This window comes from Neolamprologus multifasciatus, chromosome 16 (assembly GCF_963576455.1).
Source record: "Neolamprologus multifasciatus chromosome 16, fNeoMul1.2, whole genome shotgun sequence".
NCBI classification, from domain to species: Eukaryota; Metazoa; Chordata; class Actinopteri; order Cichliformes; family Cichlidae; genus Neolamprologus; species Neolamprologus multifasciatus.
In genome coordinates, this window is record NC_140454.1 from 13,035,257 (window position 1) to 13,049,050 (window position 13,794).

Here is a 13,794-nt window from a genome sequence, read left to right on the forward strand (position 1 = left end):
AATGTCTGCGAACTGCGCCTGTAAACCGCTCCTTCATGCTCACAAACACTTGACACCTTATTCTCTCGCAAGTGACTCTTTAATCACTAATCCCCAAGAGTTTTTGCGTTATTTCCACCCTCTGTCATTTCACCCCATCACACAACCACAGTATTCATTACACTAGGTGTATCGCGATCGGCTGGTTGTCCTGTTTATTTTGTACATGTTCAGCCCCGCCCTGCAGACGCGCTGATATCACGCAGTTGCGTAATTTGACAAGCCAGCGCAAAATAGGGAGAATGAGCGTTTGACAGCTGCCGTTTTCCTGCTACAGATTTCTTCGAAACAAAAGAACACTTATGCTGCATTCATTCGCTAAAGATTTCGGATAGTTGCCCAGAATCTCTGCTTGCATGGCCGCTGCCGTGAGGAATAATAATGTTTGGTTTGCTCCGCGGCAGGACGCGCAGTTCCTCCAGAAAACCTCCGCACCATTGACATCCGACGGTCTTAGAGGTGAAGATCATGGACAAGTGCTCTGTAACACGAGGGATGCCATCCCGGGAACTTCCTCCTTCCACGATTACAATTTGGTAGGAGCTCGTATTATTATTATTTTTTTCTTTCCCCTTCTGCCTCTCAGCATCACGGGCTTTACTGGTGTCAGCAGGTTTAACGCAGGATTACAGTGTGTTGCTGATCAAAGCAAAAAAAAGAAAGAAAAAAAGGCTGTTTTCATTTAAAGATGTGACCCACGATACTGAAGGAAGGCCCGTGTAATTACAGCTAAATCCTAGGCTTTTAACCTCTGCATCGATGCTGCTATTTACTAACTGTTAAGAGGGGGAATTGCAAACAGGACATGGCTGGGATGTGACGCGTTGCTCCCGCTCCTGAAACAACTCCTGAGGAAGATGCATTGCCGTGCAGAGCAACTGCATGTTCTAATTTCAGCCATGTATTCTGAAACAGCTTAGCCTGGAGTGTTTTAGAAGGGCGTCTGCTGCTTGTAGGGAGGGGGTGGTGGGGGCGTCTTTGATGTGGATGGGTGCACACGAGTAGGCCCCAGCATGCATCCCCAGATTAATTTACGCCAGTTACTTTTGTTATTGTCAGACTTCTAGTACCTTAAATGGGCAATAATGGGAAGTTCTGAATGGCTCTGATTTTTCCTTAACTCTTGCCCCAATTAATATTTCTCCAAGTCCAAAGAAATAAGGATATAAACAGATGAGTGCATGATGAGTGCTGACCTTGATAAATCTGAATGAAAAATGTCCTAAAACTAAGCGATTAGTGAGCTTGAATCAATTGCACAACACTTGTATTTCCTATTCTGCTGTCTTTACATCCACAGTAACAATCTTGCTACGACTCACCTGATCATTTTCCTCTGTTTTGCCTCTCCCAGGGTAAATCCGAGATGGACAGCTATTTGTGTTCACAACCACAGGATGTAGTAAATTCCAAAATGATGTGCAGAGACAGCACCCTGGCTCTAGAGCCACCTTTCACCGAGGACTTTGCCTCCCCTTACAGCGTCAGCATGAGTTTGCTCCTTCCCGATGTCACATATCTGCACCCAGGCCTTTGCAGGACTGTCAGACAGATCAAAACCGAGCCAACAAACTCTCTGATGCATCCCGCGTGCCAGGGGAGCGGAGTATCGCCAGCAGTCCCTGAATACCCAGGGTTTTTTTGCGCAGCTGACACTGCAAGTGGTAACTTCGTCATCAAGCAGGAAGTGCCAGATTTCCAGGACGTTCCCCTATTTCAGCTTTTGAACTCTGATTTGGAACAGCTCGTTCACAGCTCGCAGGTGAACCCCATCCCCATAGCCCCGTTAAGCATTCCCACTGGGAATGTTCATGCTGGCCCAGTCCCGAATTCTACGAAACCTGCGAGCAGCTTGCAGAACGAATGTTTTTCATTTAATCGACGCGTGGGCCATCAGCCAGGATCAACCTATCTGCCACCTTCTCCGCCAAACTCTGAGCCTTCAAGTCCAGACAGGGGCAAAGGAGTCCTTCACAACCTCTCCCCACCTCCATCCTACGAAGCCAGCATCGCCTCTAAGTTAAATTTTGAGACCCACAATTCCATTGATCTTGTACAGACACCCAGCATAGCTCCAATCCAAAACCAAGATCAAATTTCCACGTCTGGATTCATCCAAAGTTCAGGTTCTGGACGAGTACAGCGTTCGAGTCTGACACCAGTTCAAACAACGTCGGGTATTGGCCCGCTGTCCCCGGTGTTGGCTCAGTCGGCTCCAGTTAAGTACAATCGTAGGAATAATCCTGATCTGGAGAGACGGCGGATTCACCACTGTGACATCCCAGGTTAAGACTTCTGTTCGGTCTCCATAACAACAATAAACTTGAGTTTAAATTTTGTCAACATTAAAAAAGATATAAAATGCAAGTACTTAATGAGCTCTATCTGTTTGTTTTTACAGGCTGTCAGAAAGTATACACAAAGTCATCTCACTTAAAGGCTCATCTGCGGACGCACACAGGTAAAATGTTCTGAGTTGCACTTCTTATTTTTGGATGAAATTGGTGACGTTGCCAGGCAGAAAAATTGCACTTGGCTTGCAGATGCATTCTGTCTGCTGACAGACCTGGCCCACATCTCACTGCTGTCAAATCACATAAACCCGCAGCTCTCATAAAGAGAGCCGGGACGAAGACAGGACACGGTGTGATTTATGACTCACAGTTGTGGCTTAGTGTGAGTTTGTTTTTTTTAATTGGATGGAGTAGTTTGGTTTTTTTTTTCTTGCATAACATTAAATATTGAAGGAATTCAAATATATTTAAATATATAATGACTGGCTACCTTTATTCTTCAACTTCTTCCCGATGAAGGTGAGAAGCCGTACCACTGTTCCTGGGAGGGATGTGAGTGGCGCTTCGCCCGCTCTGATGAGCTGACACGCCATTACAGGAAACACACCGGGGCAAAGCCTTTTCGGTGTGGAGTGTGTAACCGCTGTTTCTCCCGCTCTGACCACCTGGCCCTGCACATGAAGAGACACCAGAGCTAGAAACCTCTTCCTATAAAAACATCAATCTTCCTTTCCTGTTTTTTGGTTTTGGTTTTTTGGACAAAATACCATCATATGCATATCAGCAAATAAACATGTTAAAAACTGTGAAACTTATTTCACTCACTCCAAAAGGGGCAGATAATCTTAGCAGTGCTGGCCCACAAATACGAATAATAATAATGTAAAAAAGATCAAATATTATGGTTGCCTTATTTTTTTTCCACACAAATGCCTCAGTTTAGGGGATAGGTATTAGTAAAAACATAACATAATGTAATAACGTAACTATAATGTATCTTTTTTAAAATTTTATTTTAATTCTACACAAAAACATTTTGAAATCTAAATTTTATATTTAGGTGTTTTCATTGTACACATCATGTCACCCATGTGTCATAGGGGCATTTATTTAGTATGCTGCAAACTACTACACTGTAAGTGCAGATATCTATGTATGCTATTAGCCGGAGGGAGGAGGATGTTGTTGCAGCTGGTAGGTCAACGGGTTGGTTGTGCATTTGTGTAATATAGAAAGTAAAAGCACTTAAGTTAAAGTTGCAGGAAAGCAAGTTGCAGAATTTTCTAAAGCGGTAGCAGGAAGAATAAACATCGAGGGGGTGATGGGCATTGTTTGTGAGCCATGTGGTGATTGCATTGCTTACAGCATGAGGACACTTGGTATGAGATATTAAGCATTGAATGACCAGCACGGTGAATGATCTTTATCTGTGCTCTGACACTGTAACATACGCATGGTCATTAGAGAGAGGGTTGTCTTTTTTTTTTCTAAGTGCAGGAGATGAATCCAAATGTTGCATCTTGATTTTAGGATTTCTGTGAACACTTTTCACTACTGTGGTGTTTAACTTTCAGCGAGATCTCATTTTATATTAGGAATACGAAGTGCTGAAACAATTTACAATATCTTTGGGAACATTTATTATCTCTCTCCTGTTTGTTGTCATCGTGGAGAAATCAAAACATTGACTAGAATTTCTTTTGGGTGACACTTAATGTTTTCAGTGTGAACATCTATGAAAGTTGACGGTTTCTTTGACTTCTCTCCAAATATCAAACACCTTTTTGAAAGTGCCTTTAACTGCTTAGTTTTTTTTGAATGAATGAATGAATGAATGAATGAAAAACGAAGCTGCCCCTGCCTGTTAAAAACCATCCACTATGTTCCTCTTAATTTCCACAATGTAACATTAATAGAAATCTCTATTACCTGACCAAATTTGAATATGGCTTAGCAAAAACAAATTTTAAAGTTTCTGTTATTTAAGATGTATATATTTTGTATCTGCTGTTTTAAAATAAAAAAAAGAACCATGTATTTCTTTTGGATTGTATTACAGTTTAAAAGTTTCCTTTTTTAAAATAAATTAGGTTTGTTTATTTTTGTTTTACAAAGTACAAAAAGGATTAGATTACGCCGCTACAGTCGACGCTGTTACGAGTTTATCCAGCCAAGAAAGAAGCGCAGTGAATTATTGCAATACTGTTGAATAAATTAAATATGCACAAAGGCCAGAAGTTTGTGTCAAAGCTGAAACATTAACATGTAGCCTAAACTGATCAAATGTCCAATGGAGCTGTGTGTCCCTCACGGTGCAAATAAAGATGCTTTGTGTTGAATATTAACTTTTGAAATGTCTGATAATTTATTCACAACATTTGAAAGGTTTACTCTAGCCATATGTCTCCATGCTAAATCTTGAGAAAACGCTGGCTAATGCTAATGCTAATGCTAATCTTTTGTTGCTTGCAGAGCGGGAATATTGGACGTTAATATATAATTTTACACCACAGCTTTTGCTTTCAGTGAACCTTGCTGGTATTGAATAAGAAATAGCACAAAAACAGGCATGGCAATGTTGATCGGTTTTTGCTTTAGAAATTATGCTTTTTATGCAAAATAGGAGGGAAAAAAATTAAAGGTGGCTCATTGACACCATTATTTTTTAAGTTACAAGCTGAAAATACAGATAGTTTTAGAAGGATAATAAAAATAACTCATGTAGCATCTTTGTAGTCTGTCTAACTTTCCCAAGGACACTTGCCAGCTGGAGGAGCCAGTTTTTCTGGAATTTGCTAATTAGTCCGGACCACACCCCAATTCAAGACTTTCCTTTTTAACAATCTGGTGTAATCGAAACAAAACAAGTCATTTTCTTGGTTGCAACTCTTGGAAGGTGTCCCTGACATGAGTCATAGCAAAGCTTTTGCAAAAAGTACCGGGAGAACCTGTAAAAGCCACAGAAGGTGTCTGAGCTTGTCCTGGGTGCAGAGGAACTCCTGAACTCTTCTGAGGATTATTTACTAGTGTAAGTCCCCCCCAGCCCTCCTCCCAGTGCTTTACATTACTCACGGTAAAGCCCACATAACTCAGACTCTAGTGAGTGATAAATCATCCAGGTGAGATCCTGCACAGTAAAATGCTTAGTGGAGTGGGAATTGATTGTAATCATCTCAATCCGTTGCTGCCTGACAGAAACATTCATCCAGACCTCGTTATAATAGAGCAGAGGACAGGAAGTACAGGGTGCATTCTTTTAGCTGAAACCTTTTCTCAGAAAAGGCTTGTTTGAGAATACCAGGTCTTAAAATACTACTCTTTGTTGATACTACATAAGAACAACAAAGCAGTGTGATATTACACCGAGGTACACAATGTTTTAGTTGGACAATTCAAAACGTCTTTTTCCGCTTCCAGTAGCGAGCTGATGAACTTTGCGTATAGACCACTGTACTGTTGTTCAGCTACGTCTTCCCTAATAGCGAGATTAGTTTTCCGAATGCCAGCGAATGGGAGTTCTCGGATGTCTAAGTGACACCGAAACCACATTCCATCCATCTCAGTCATAGATAGCAACTGGCTCCGTCCCAGTCTGTTACATACAAAATGCAACTTTATTAACCTTCATGCCTCCATTCATATTAATATACATGTATATGTTTGAACTTATTTTAATTTCACAGCTCCATCCATATGAAAAATACAGAGAAAAAGGCAAAAACACTGACTGGATACTTAAACAACTCTCGGAGAAAAGGAAACAAAAAAAAAGTGTAACAGGAGAAAAAAAAAAGAGTACATCTGTTGTTGAAGTTTTGAAAAATATCAGGATTAAAAATTTCTGTTACAGATGTGGAATTCCATGAGCAGAATCTCCCTTTTTGAAGCGATGTTGAGCAATATCACATTTTTCTTTACGGTAAGAATGAAAAGATCTGAATATATTTACACTACACTCACTTTACATAAATACAGGAACAACGATTACTGTACGTAATATCAGCAAACTTGAAACAAAGGCATTGGCTTCACTACCTAAATTTTCAAAACCAGGAAAATCAAAAGCAGATGTTATACAGAAAGTAAAATATATATTGAACTGACAGAAACCGCAAGATAAGTATTCATTAAGAGAGGTGTGACTGCTGGAATCCCAGCCACAGGATATTTTTTCCTTTCTTTTTTTTTTTTTCTTTTTTCCTGTGAGTATGATTCCTCATCATCTTCCATGGAATCACTATGTTGAATTGATGTGTTGAAGCTGAAACACCAAGAGACCTTTGTAACTCGGTTTTGTTACCCTTAGAGGAAGTGACTTATTGCAAGCAAAGTAATAATGTGTGCTATAAACAGCCTGTGAAAGTGTTATGGGAAGATGCTGCATTGTACACAATGGTATAAGGCTCAGTGCGAAAAGAAAGTTCAACATTAGAGGTCCGACTTGCATAATGTTGTCTGTGCTTCTTTTTTTTCCCTCAGAATTCGTGGTTTTCTCGTTTGAAATTTATTAATCCAAGCACGCGTGCTGAAATCGAAGCTCTGCACAGAGCAGCTGATATTACAAGTTTGTGATATGAGGCACTATTCATTATTATTATTGCATAACTTTGACCCTGGTTACCGTAACAAAATTATGCTTTAAAATATGAGGAAAGAGATGCTGAAGGGAAATACAATACACCCTGTCCTATGGAGACACCATCTTCAAGTCAAATTGAGATTTTCAGAAATTGGTGTATTAAGGCATGCAACGTCATATACTGAATACAGGAGTACATGTGTCGCTGATATGTGCTTGATCGGTAGAATTTCTTGTCGGGTATAGCAAAATAGCAACACAGGGAATTGTGTACCTTAATACTGTGTATAAATAATTGGTCGATTCTAGCAAACACTGGTTCAGCCTCGGGAACTGAAAAAGAAATGATTTGATCATGAATGTGTTTAACCACAAACCAAAGAGAAAATAAAAAGCAAACTGTTCTATAACATCACATATGATCATTTACATGATGAATACCATTAGCCCCATTTCACTGTATATCAAATTAGATAAATTACAGTCTCTGAAAAAAGACTTTACATGTATAAATGTATTTCCTGCATCTACTAATCAAAAGCCCTATTTTTCCAATGTATGTACAGGCTGTAGAACTTTGTAATAAGTTTTATCTTCACTGTCACATATATTACAACATTTCAAAATGTCCTTTGTACAGAAGAGAAAGATTTATATGCAAATGAAGACGTGCCCCTCAATCATAAAAACGCTCTAATACATTATAAGGATGATAAAATACGATGATGATTACTCGCTTATAAATTGACATCTGAAATAAAATCATTTGAATATCATACGAAACAAACAAACAAGGTGCTGATATGGTTTTGCCAAAATGCTAATACAACTGGGCATGATGTCGTGCACAAACAATACAGATAAATAATGACAACATGCGTTCTCCAACAAATCGAGAAGGGTGTTGCACGCTTCCGTGCGGAAATTGCTTCCTGGATTTGGCTGTTTTACTGAAAGTGAGAATGTGGAATCCAAGTTTGTGCATTAGCGTGCAAGTGTATGGATTTCAAGGTACCGTAATCGAAAAGGTTAACATTTTTCTTTTTTACTGGCCTAGGTCCAATAGATGCATTTGGCAGCATTATCGAATAACATTGGTTGGCCTGATATTTTATGTCCAAAGCTTTTACGTAGCATAAAGAGCGCTGGAAATACTTGCAAAAATGTCTGTTATTAGGTCTATAAAAATATATTTTTAATTGAATTTCCTGATTAAGGTTAAGTGATGCTTTCCAATAAATATATCTCTGCCGGAAACTGCTTCTAAAAGGTACTCCTGCTGTGAATACAAACACACACACACAGAAAAAAAGAACGGAAAAAAACAGTGTGCATGTATTTGTGTATGCATGTGTGCAATTCCTGCATTTTTCGGCTTTTTACATGACCAAATCTCAGGTAAATCAGATATAAATCATAACTTACATCTGGTCTGAGGCGATTTCAAGTGACTTTGTTTGTGTTTGAGACAAACGACAGGAATAGAAATGATACATGTGGAGACAATCACCAGCTGGGAGACATCAGATTAGAAACCAGTCAGTAATGGAGGGAGTTGTGGTACAGAGCGTGAGGAGGTGGCCAAGCTGGGAACTTCTCCTCAGATATTGACATCAGCAAACAGAACAAAGAGGAGGTTTAATGTTCCTTCTCATCACTTTGTTCAGAATGTATTGCTCTTCTGTATTGTACACCAGGTGCCACACTATCCCTGTAACACTTCAGCTGGTGTCAGTGTCATTTTATGGACAAGTGCTGCGGTGCTGTGCAAAACCACAACACAAATTCCTTTTTTTTTTCTGTTAAATCCAGCTGGAAAAAAAGAGAGGTGAATGACTTTTTTTTTTTTTTAAAAAATGAGAAATGTCAGGACACAATAAAAGTCTGTAAGGTGCCTCTATTTTTTCACATACTGGAAATCTCCTCTGATTGTTCAGTTCACTGTACATGAGGGGTTGTATTTTCTGAGTCAAACATAAGCAATAAGCAGGCATTAAAAAAGAAGCAAAAACCCAATAAACAAAACATTTTTATACTGAAGTATATTTATCCTTTAAGATTGCACTTTACTGATTGCTAATCACAGCTCAAAATCCACCAGATTTTTTTTTTTCCTTTTTCTAATAAATGCTTTGAAGAGGCTCAACATAAACATAAAGAACAGCACTGATGAGATTTGGAGTTGTCCGGCCATGTGAGTGGATCATCAATGGTGTGTGCTGGTGCGATGATATGCAAGTCCTATTTCTATTTATGAAAACAGGCATTGAATGACTGAAAAAGTGGAGGTGCTGATGAGGTTGATCTTTTCGGGTTGTGGGTATTTGAGTCTATCTTGATTACAGTTTACATAAAGAACAGCACTGATGAGATTTGGAGTTGTCCGGCCATGTGAGTGGATCATCAATGGTGTGTGCTGGTGCGATGATATGCAAGTCCTATTTCTATTTATGAAAACAGGCATTGAATGACTGAAAAAGTGGAGATGCTGATGAGGTTGATCTTTTCGGGTTGTGGGTATTTGAGTCTATCTTGATTACAGTTTGCAGGCGATGAGAAAGGTGAAAGTCCGACCTTCTTTTAGCTTCTACAAGGGATGCCTCAGATCTAAGAGCAGAAGCCAGCAGGAAAATGAAACCACTTGTGATTAAATGGTGCCCCCTGCTGGTCACAAATCAGACTCACATGGGGGGGGGGGGGGGGGGGGGCGTGGTGAAAAAACACTACCTGTAACTTCAACTACATCCAAGTCCGTTCTGTGATCCATTCGAGGCCAAACTTCTTCCTGCTCACACAGGAAATCCATTCCTTACAACGGGGTCTTTCACATTATGAATGCTGGAAAAGCAGCCGTTTGGAACAATAATGAAAAGAAAGACACCAAAAAAAAAAAAAAAGACAGTTGCAATTGCATTATACTTTTTTTTTTGTCCAAATAAAGAGTTAATCTTAAAAATCAAAGTGAAACATTTACGAACAGTGCTGTAAAAGACAGTTCCCTATTATACTCCAAGCAAAGACAATAAAAGATCCTGCCGTCTCTTCATTCCAAACCAAAGAGGATCCAGAAGTGACCCTGTTTTGTGCTCCTCAAGCTCTGTGCACCTTCGTCCATCAGTCTTCTCTGTCTCCGTCTTCTCTCCTTATGAAGGATGAGCGCATGTGTGCGTCTGTGTCTGTACGTGGGTGTGAGTGTGATAGTGTGTGTGTGTGTGCGCGTCCAGGCCGGCTGAAAACATTCACAGGGAGATCCCGCTCCCCCGGCTGCCTGTGTATGCATGTGAGTGTGTGTCTTTTCGTTGACCTCTCTATCTCTCTCTTCATCGCGCTCCGTCTGATTCACACCAGCATGTGTCTCCGTCGGTGCAGGGCCAAGTGGTCAGATCTGGAGAAGCTGCGGTCACAGTCTGCACACTTGAAGGGCTTCACCCCTGTGTGTTTCCTGTAATGCCTCGTCAGCTCATCAGAGCGGGCAAACTTCCAGGTGCAACCATCCCAGGTACACTTGTATGGCTTTTCACCTGGAAAGGAAGTCAGAAAACACAGTCCATGTTCAGCCGCATTTCCGGCAAATTAATTTGGAGAATCTGCATTTGATGAGTGATAATCCATGAATTACCGCTAACCTAATGTCCACTTTGGTAGTGCACAAGTTGCACAAGTTTCAAGAATCTATATAACTCACTAAAATGGTATGGATGTCTGATGAGATATTATAGAAAATATTTAAACACAAAAAGATTACGGGAACATATAAGTCACGCATCAGATTTCGACAGGGAAATATTCGATTTGAAAGTCTTCACTGAAAGACTGTGGAAGCACAAACTGATGCAACAGTGGTCAGCAAAAAACAAAATCTTCAATCCTTTAAAGCCTGGATTCAAAGTCACAGCAAAAAACAAAACATGAATTTGATCAAGTGTTATCTTAATATTCTGAGCAGTCTATACTGTTGGACCTCAAACTGGCTTTAAAGTCTATATGATTTCCAGTGAATAAACAGCAAATTGCTGTATATTGGCTAAACAACTGATATGCTATATTCTATAACAGGCCAAGAGCCGACACCTTTGCTACCCATAAGTCAAAATTTAAATTTCACATCTCAAAAAGTTGCCTTTCTAACTCAAACCTTTAAGTCAAAATTTAGAAAATAACTTGAAGTTTCCAAGTCATTAAATTGAAATTTGGAGAGAATAACCTCAAATTTTGACTTTAGATGGCAAAATGTGTCTTTTTTTTCCATAGAAACCTTGTCAAATAAAAAAAGTCTAATTGTGGACTGAGGTCAGAGACCTTTTATAGGAAAAAGCATTTTCCATTATCCTAACAGCTTAATGTTCACTGCTTGTCAGCTAGTGCGCTGGCTGAAAAGTCAGGCTTTGCAGCAGCCTGAGAGAAATGACTGATTTTATAACGTGAGGTGTCACAATCATCAAAGATCTACACGGTTGGGGTAATGAATGCAACACGCTTATTTCATTTGCATAAATGGTCTCCATATGTGTATATGCACTTAATCATGATATGCCACAGTTTTATGATTTATAGAAATTTCTTTTACGACTCTACTGCGAGACCAATTCTTTAAATAATGCTTGACCTTTACAAAAAGTGTGCAGAGTAGTAACGTTCTTCTCAATGTGTGAACAGAATAATGTATAATTTCTTGTGTGGTGCTATAACGTTGTGCCAGGGAGCCATACAATTTACAATCAGTACACACCTTTTACTTAAAGCAGACTCTGAGGCTTGAAATGATTTAAGGACAATTCAGCCTTCTCAAAAAGTAATTAAAATGTTCCAGGATGCCATATGCTGTCTTGGCTTACTGCGTTCATGAGACAGATAAGAATAAGTTTAGCTGCTCAACGCTCTTCTTCAGTGAGTCAAGACTCTAAAGTGGTTTTCAGCGGACACACCGGGTAACTTTCTCAAAATGTGAAATGCCACCTCACTTAAACAAATAGCATTTAACAGCATCAAAATAAAATAACAGCATTTCACAACAACTGTTCTCACACGTAGATTTACCGACCTGTATGCGTCCTCCGGTGTGCTTTTAAATGCGAGCTTTTGGTGTACACCTTATTGCACCCCTCAAAGTCACATCTGTGGATTCTTCTCTTTTTGGAATCTGGTGACTCCGACCTCCGAGGACGCCGTATGCTGTCGATACTGAACGGGGACATGGAACTGCAAGGAGGACAAAAAGTAGCAACAGATAACATTATTAGAGTCTGATGATGTCTTTGTCTTCTTCCGTGATAAAGAGCAGTTGTTGAACGTTTTGAAGAATAAGTCAGTCATTTTAATTAAAGTTTACAGTACATTTCAATTCAAAACCTGCTGAAGAATATTGCAGTGTTTATTTAACATGCATTATTGCACCATTTACCATTTGCAATAAAAGGTTCACGTTTTTGTTTTATGCAACCAAAAGAACATAAGACATAACCGTCATACCGGCTGTAATGTCACTAGTTATTGTGTTAAGAGAGGAAAAGGTGTGTAGATAAAAGACAGACTGGTATTTACAGAGTGCTTTTGTGTGCTTAGTGAGAGCTCACTATGCATTTACACTGGAAGCACACAGTGCACAAAGACGTTCATACAGCACTTTGCTTTATGCGCTTGATCTAGAGCTCACAGTCACACACCAATAGATGTATCAGCACCGATTTGGGGTTCATCTTACCCAAAGACATTTCAACTCTAGGAGTCAAACCACCAGTCTTCTGATTTGTGGATGATTTTGATGGCCTCAATAAGTACAACCATTTTATCTCTTTCTTGTAAAATGTAGTGCATTTCTAAACGGAATCAACATATATGTATTTTGAAATACAAAAAAAGACAGTATACAGTGAATATTGAAAGATAGACAGATTGAAGGTGGCAGAGCAGCAGCTTTGCCAGCAGGTGGCAGTGCAACTCTACTTAAGTACCTCTGAAAAAGTATATAAAGTAAGAGGGCTGATATTCGTATGGTTCCAATACTATTGTTAAAGCAAAAGTGGTGAGATGAAGAAGTTTTTGTCTTTTTTAAAATCTCTGTGTTGTTGAGTCAGTTTAACAGCTTCTGAGTGATTTATGTACTCATTGCATTTTGGCATTTCCTCTCCAACAAGCAGTCAGTATCACCGTCTACTGTATTTGTCATTGTGAAGCAATGCTGCAAAGCGTGTGCCTGTGTCAGTGAGCATGTGTGTGCGGTTTCACATGCATGTCTGACTTGCCAGTGTTTGTGAGCGCAGTTGCAGAGTACAGTCATCATATCTGTAGTTAATCTGAATGTACTGTCATCTTTGTGTTCTGAAGGCAGCGCTGCACACAAGCACACAACCCAGAGAGAAATCCAGAAGGCAGCGAGAGGCGGTCAGAAGTTCATGCCTCGCCCATGATTGTTGACTGTGCAACAGTGAGCACCTTTTTACACAACACATGACTCGTGCACGCAGCCGGCAAACTAGCGAGAAAAACTGAGATACGATATTGAGCGAAAACAAGAACATCTCTGTTTTGTAAAGGGGGGAGGAGGGATATATTTAGGATATATTTAACAGGGTTCTCTGCTTATGCTGTGAGGTTTGGAAACAGGTAAAAGGGTGAAGTGGGTAAAATAACAGCAGAGTAGCGGGAGGAGGAACTGCTAAAATCATGTCAGAGGAACAGGGGCTGCCAGACAGGCCCTCCAGTGAACTGTCTCCACCGCACACAACCCACTTCCTGTCTCTCTGTCTTACACCAAAGCACAGTCAAATGCAGATACAGTATACATGCACAACAAAGATACACACATAGCTATACGCAGGCTATATAAATACACTGAAACAGAAGCGCACACATGCATACAGATCACCTGTTACTCTTGGCTTA

General features: G+C 39.9%; 2 protein-coding genes across 5 annotated transcripts in view; one reads left to right on the forward strand and one right to left on the reverse strand.

Moving 5' to 3' along the window:
* The first annotated feature begins 215 nt into the window (after positions 1-215).
* Positions 216-6,110, forward strand: klf5b (Kruppel like factor 5b). Its single transcript, XM_085135802.1, has 4 exons — positions 216-575; positions 1,394-2,324; positions 2,441-2,500; positions 2,853-6,110. The coding sequence occupies exons 1-4, from the start codon at positions 396-398 to the stop codon at positions 3,029-3,031; spliced, it is 1,350 nt and encodes a 449-aa protein (XP_084991928.1). The 5' UTR covers positions 216-395; the 3' UTR covers positions 3,032-6,110.
* klf12b (Kruppel like factor 12b) overlaps positions 4,157-13,794 on the reverse strand; it is a 40,578-nt gene continuing 30,940 nt past the window's right edge. For all 4 annotated transcript variants that reach the window (XM_085135805.1, XM_085135806.1, XM_085135803.1 and 1 more), the window contains 2 exons: positions 11,954-12,111; positions 4,157-10,433 (listed from right to left, as the gene is read on the reverse strand). In XM_085135805.1, coding sequence (XP_084991931.1) covers positions 10,252-10,433; positions 11,954-12,111 — 340 coding nt within the window. In that variant the 3' untranslated portion in view covers positions 4,157-10,251. The remainder of the gene's footprint in view (positions 10,434-11,953; positions 12,112-13,794) is intronic.